General features: G+C 43.9%; 1 protein-coding gene across 1 annotated transcript in view; it reads left to right on the top strand.

Annotated features, from left to right (window-relative positions):
- Positions 1–4,500, top strand: part of slc37a1 (solute carrier family 37 member 1) — a 194,669-nt gene extending 190,169 nt beyond the window's left edge. The window contains exon 20 of the mRNA XM_086007336.1: positions 283–4,500. Coding sequence (XP_085863462.1) covers positions 283–298 — 16 coding nt within the window. The 3' untranslated portion in view covers positions 299–4,500. The remainder of the gene's footprint in view (positions 1–282) is intronic.
- The last annotated feature ends 1,794 nt before the right edge of the window (positions 4,501–6,294 follow it).

Genomic DNA, 6,294 nt, shown 5'->3' on the forward strand with positions numbered 1-6,294 from the left:
GATCCCTTTAGCAGCTGCCTTTTCAGACTGTAGAGTGTCAGCTTCTCTAACTGGACTCTTCCCATGCCGCAATTACTTCACTCAGTTGGAAGGTCTCGGTTTGATCTCCTGTCTGCGAGTTAGCTGACCGCAGCCAGCTCAGTACAGGCTAGAATTGGCTGCAGTGCAGGGGAATAATTGGATTTATTGTGAGGCTATGAAATTCTGGCACTTTCTTTTACTAACTTGTGTTTGTTTGTGTGCTTTCCCCCCCCCACCACATGACCCCCGACCCACCTACAGGTTGAAGGAACACTGATGTCCACACCTCAGTACCACATCTAAAGTTTGAACAGTTGGTTTTGTGTCTAATGCTACTGAAGAAGCATATTTGCACAACATTGGAGACAGACAGTGGAAACATGAACTGCTCTGAAATCCAGTGCCTGGACTGCAGCATCTTTCCATCACATTCCAATCTCAGGATTGTAAACTGTTTAAACTTCAAAATTAATTGAACCTGCCGCCTGGACTGCGTCCTGCCTGAGCCAAACTCAGCGTGCCTTGCATCTCGTATTTATGAAGACAATCGGTGCCTTTGTGCTTATTTAGAAAGCGATTTGCTTCTTTCTGACATGAGCGGTATTACCGTGGCTGCAGTTTAGTATCAATGTATTTATTTTTGGGGACTTTGGTGTTTTTTGTGGGATCTGGTACACATCTCGATTTTAGACCTACAGAATGATAGCATCCAAGACCCGGTAAAGGACGCAAGGGAAAGGCCTACCAGCCCACCACAGTGAGAGAAGGCGCTTGCACTGTAAGCCAAGCATTTTGTGTCCAAGAGCAGAATGGCCTCTAACCTCCATATATTTTCCCTCACGTCAAAGCCAAGTCCTCCTTTCAGACTGGCTGAGAGCCTCTAATATAACTTTTCTTAAAGTTTAAAAATGTGTAAGGAGAAAATGAAGACTCACTGCAAGCCTGGTTACTATGGTACTTGTTCCTCATTAATGTGCTTTTTCAGTGATTTCCAAATTGTAACTTTAATATTTGGGATGGGGCTGTAAGTTTTGAAATCTCAGTACAGGAAACTTTCGATTTACCGGCACCTAAATAACCGGAAATCTCGGTTAACCAGCAAAATTCAGGAGTAGGTTCAGGTAACTTTTACTTCATATTGTACTTACCTTCCTTGATCTGTTGCTGTGCAATGGTGTGGCTGCAGCTGTTGCTAAGCTACAGAGACGCTTGGAACTTGTGGCATTGTTCTGAACCTGTTGCTAAGCAACAGGGTTTGTTGCTTTATACGGAGCTCTCAGCTCTCCGTATCTTTTACTATAGCTTTTGGTTATCCGGAATTTTTGATGAACCGGCACCACGTCGGTCCCGTCGGTGCCGGATAAAAAAAAGTTTCCTGTACTTGAAATGAAATGAAATGAAATCATTTGCTCCCCTCCTCTCCTGAAACACTGGCTCTAGAATCCCTCCTGTAGATCAGCTTAGTCTTTGTGCTTTTTGAAAACTATCCTTTATTTGATATTCAGACTCCTCCAGTGTGTGTCCGCTCTTTGCTGATCGACTGAATGAAATGAACCAAGCCTGTGCCTGTGAAAGCTATTTCCTGCTGGGTGATGAGGAGATTCTGGCAAAGGTCGTGAGTTAGAGACCATTTATTCTCAGCTCGGTGGGCAGGTGAACCAGAAAGGACCAACTGACTGCATTAAATGATTGCAGTGCTATAAGGAAAGCAGAGTTATAGTGTAAATTCAACTTGAATCTCGAGTCAGAGTCCAGACCTGGCACTGTAGTGAAGTGGAGCGAGACTCCATGGAGGAGAGAATCTCGCTCTGCTTCACTTAAGAGTCACTTTGGGACTTGACACCAGAAACTCATGGCTCAAATTAGAATGTTAAATGTTTAAAAAAATTAAACACCATCCTAGGTGCAGTTGAAGCCTTTAGCGTGACCCTGTGCCTCAGTTGAAAGTGTGTAGCATCTGACCCGTAGGACAGTCAGTTTTTCCCATGACTATTGTCACAGGTAGGGGTACTTAATAAAAAGTTTCGCCAAGCATGTAGGAGATGTGTAGAATTCTGGGCATGACTCAACCAAAATCCACTGAGTAACTGGGAAGGCAGAATGTGTATGTTAGAGAGATAATACATGTATTTTAGCACCTTATAACTTTTCTCAGGTCCCAAAGTCCTTAAGAGGCAATTACTTTTTTGGAATGGATTATTAGGTAAACATGGCATTTTGCACATAGCAAGATGTCACAAATAAGTTGAATGAAGTTGATTGAAGAAGGAATGTTGACCAAGACACTGGCAAAACTCCCTCCTTTTCAGAATTGTGGCATGAGAACTTTTACCTGAACAGGCAGGTGGGAAATGGTTTAACAATTCATTTGAAAGATCGCACGTCCAGCAAATGTAGCACTCCTTGTATTAGAGCATCAGCCTAGATTATATGCTGAAGTTTTTTCAGACTCGGACGTATTGCTGCCAAGCTGCTACTTGAGCTCAAAGCTACATATTCTACTTTGTATCGCACTGGGCAAATTATTCTCGGATTGAAGAACACTGGGCAGGTTATTCCAGTGTATGTCGCACTGGGCAGGTTATTCCAGTGTATGTCGCACTGGGCAGGTCATTCCAGTGTATATCGCACTGGGCAGGTTATTCCAGTGTATGTCGCACTGGGCAGGTTATTCCAGTGTATGTCGCACTGGGCAGGTTATTCCAGTGTATGTCGCACTGGGCAGGTTATTCCAGTGTATGTCGCACTGGGCAGGTCATTCCAGTGTATATCGCACTGGGCAGGTTATTCCAGTGCGGATCGCACTGGGCAAATTATTCCAGTGCAGATTGCACTGGGCAGGTTATTGCAGTGTAGGTCGCACTGGGCAAATTATTCCAGTGCGGATCGCACTGGGCAAATTATTCCAGTGTAGATCACACTGGGCAGGTTAATATTCTTAGTTCTAGCAGACTTGTTATTGCTGGGGTATAAATATGAGCAAATATTCACAGATCAAGCAGTGGTTCAAACTTTTTGTCAGCCTGTTGTTACCATTTAAAAATATTAGAATGTTAAAGTCACTGCAGGCTATTAATCTGCAGTAGTTGGGCTTGAACTCAAATCCCCACTAACAGAATCTTCAAAATGCTGCTCGAAATAGTGCAAACAACTGAAAACCAGCTCACATAAAGATGGAAGAGACGGCAATCTACGCAGTGTAATATGATAAATGTTTGCGTCTGTGTCCAATTCCTTGCCTCACACTTTATTGAGATCTTAGGCCATTAAAATTAAACTAGTGGAGAGGAATTTGATGCTAGCATTTGAGCGTTGGACCTGCAAATAACTCCTAACCCCAATGTTCAGTTACTTGGCTTGGCACCATTTCCTAGCTGGGGAATATTATACTTCCCTCTGCACTTCAACTAAGTTCTCCATACTCTTGAATATTTCCCCTTTTCAAATTTCAAATTCCCTTTTAAAAGACTTTATGGATCTGCTTTGCGGCCGAGAACTCCACATTCTGTGTGTAAAAACATTTTCTGTGACCTCCCCTTTAATTCTGCTAGAGAAACAGATTATACCAGCGGGCACTGAGTGCTACAAATAAATGTGCTTTGAAGCAACGTATGTTGCGGGAAAGCGACTTTGGTGGCACAGCATAACGCCCCTTGTGCTGAAGTCTGCACTGGGTGAGGAGCACTGTACCTGGCTCGGGGCTTTAGGAGTCGGATTTCATATTGCCCAGAAAGGTGAACTATTGGGCAGTGTGACTGCAAATGCCTGTGGGACTAGAGCTCTTTGGGAGTTGCCGCAGGTGCGATGGGCCAAATGGCCTCCTTCTGTGCTGTAAAATTTGAATAATCTGCCTAGAGTAGACCTGTGGAGTATAGGCTGTCGTTATCTGGCACTCGACTGTACCAGAGGGGGAGGAGAGTGAAACAGAGAATGATTACCAGGGCGAGGCAGCCAGGCAGGGGAGGTGCTGGTGGAGCACCGTGTGTTGGCCTGCGCTGCAGCTCCCCGTTATTGTAGGCTTTGTTTGCGGACTGATTTCCAGGTGTTTTCTATTTGTGTGATGTTTCTTCTTGGACCACTGGGGTCCTGGTATTCAGGAGCGGTGTGAATTCTTTGCTTGCCTCTTTGTGCCCCCCAGCCCCTTTATTTGTTGGAGTGTTTTTAAAGGGAGCTGGTTTCTGAATATTGATTTGCAGATGTATTTTGGTGAACAGCCACATTGATTTCCTTAGGAGGTGATGGAAATGACACGTTTTTCTTTGAAACTAATGCACTATGGGAAAAATGGAATGTACTTGTCTTAAAGTGTTTAGGAATAATACAGATTTTATGCATTCATGCCAGAATATGACTGTGGATGGTGAAATGCAGTGATTTACAATGTTGACTCCTGTTTCTTGTAATTTATGGTGCATTATCTCAGGTGCGTGTTTAAGCTTCACATCCAGTATCTGAAATAAAGAAAAAAAATTGCATTTATATAGCGCCTTTTACGACCTCAGGATGTCCCAAAGTGCTTTACAGCCAATGAATTACTTACACAGAATTACCTAGAATATACGGCACAGAAACAGGCCATTAGGCCCAACTGGTCTGTGCTGGTGTTTATACTCCACACGAGTCTCCTCCCATTCCAGCTGCCTCATCTCAGCCTTTCAGCATACCTTTCTATTCCCTTTTCTCTCATGTATTCACCTAGTTTCCTTTTGAAAGCATCTAAGGTATTTGCCTCGACCACTTCCTATGATAGCGAGTTCCACATTCTAACCACTTTGAGTAAAGAAATTTCTCTTTATTTCCCTATTGGATTTATTAGTAACTATCGTGTATTTATGGCCCCTAGTTTTTGATTCTTTCACAAGTGGAAACATTCTCTCCACATCTACCCCGTCCAACCCATTCATCATTTTAAAGATCTCTATCTGGTCTCCTCTATGTCTTCTCTTTTCTGAAGAAAAAAGCCCAACGTGTTCAATTTTTCCCAATAGCTGTCATCTCTCAGTTCTGGTACCATCCTTGTAAATCTTTTTTGCATTTTCTCCAATGCTTCTATGTCCTTTTTATAATATGGAGACCAGAACTGCGCACAGTACTCTCTAAGTGCAGCCTGACCAGGGCCCTATACAGTTTAATATAATTTCAGACCATAACCTCTGCCCTTATTTTCCATTTTTTTTTTTTTTTCTCTCTCCCACATGGCAGCTGTCTTTCATTCTGCCAGTGCCACTTACACTTCATCTAGAGCCATCTTTTGTTTTTTAACTTGTCCCATTACCATCTCCTTTTGCCTTGCACCATCTCTTAATGTCTCTTAATCTCTCCTGCCTTCCATCCTATCACAGACCATCCCTTTTGTTCTTTCCTCCCTGCCCCCCTTTCCCTGCCCCCGCACTTGCTTAAAAACCTGTTCCATCTCCAGCTTTTTCCAGTTCTGACGAAGGGTCATCGACCTGAAACGTTAACCCTGTTTCACTCTCCACAGATGCTGCCCGACCTGCTGAGTATTTCCAGCATTTTCTGTTTTTATTTCAGACATCCAGCATCTGCAGTATTTTGCTTTTGTATTAACATAACTTCACTTTTGAATTCTGGACCTCTAGAAATAAATCCCAGTGCTTTGTTCGCATTTTTTATTGCTTTGCTGACCTGCCATTTTGCTTTTAATGATTTATTCACCTGTATCCGTAGATCACTTTGCTCTTCTACCCCATTCAGTTTCTTATTTTCTAAGGTGCAGGTGATGTTTCTATTTTTCTTACCAAAGTGCATCACCTCACATTTATCTCTGTTAATGCATGTAAGAGCATGGGTCTTACACTAAACATCCGTAAGACAAAGGTCCTCTACCAACCAGCCCCCACCACACCGTACTGCCCCCCCAATTATCAAAATCCACGACAAGGCCTTGGACAACGTGGACCACTTTCCATACCTCGGGAGCCTACTGTCAACAAGGGCAGACGTCGACGACGAAGTCCAACACCGCCTTCAGTGTGCCAGTGCAGCCTTTGGTTGCCTGAGGAAGAGAGTGTTTGAAGACCAGGACCTCAAACCCAGCACCAAGCTCATGGTCTACAGAGCAGTAGTAATACCCGCCCTCCTGTATGCTTCAGAGACATGGACCATGTACAGCAGGCACCTCAAATCACTGGAGAGGTACCACCAACGCTGCCTCCGCAAGATCCTGCAAATCCATTGGCAGAATAGGCGCACCAATGTCAGTGTTCTCGCTCAGGCCAACATCCCCAGCATCGCAGCTTTGACCACGCTCGA

This window comes from Somniosus microcephalus, chromosome 14 (genome assembly GCF_052327205.1).
Source record: "Somniosus microcephalus isolate GS21.2 chromosome 14, FLI_Smic_1.0, whole genome shotgun sequence".
Classification (NCBI taxonomy): Eukaryota; Metazoa; Chordata; class Chondrichthyes; order Squaliformes; family Somniosidae; genus Somniosus; species Somniosus microcephalus.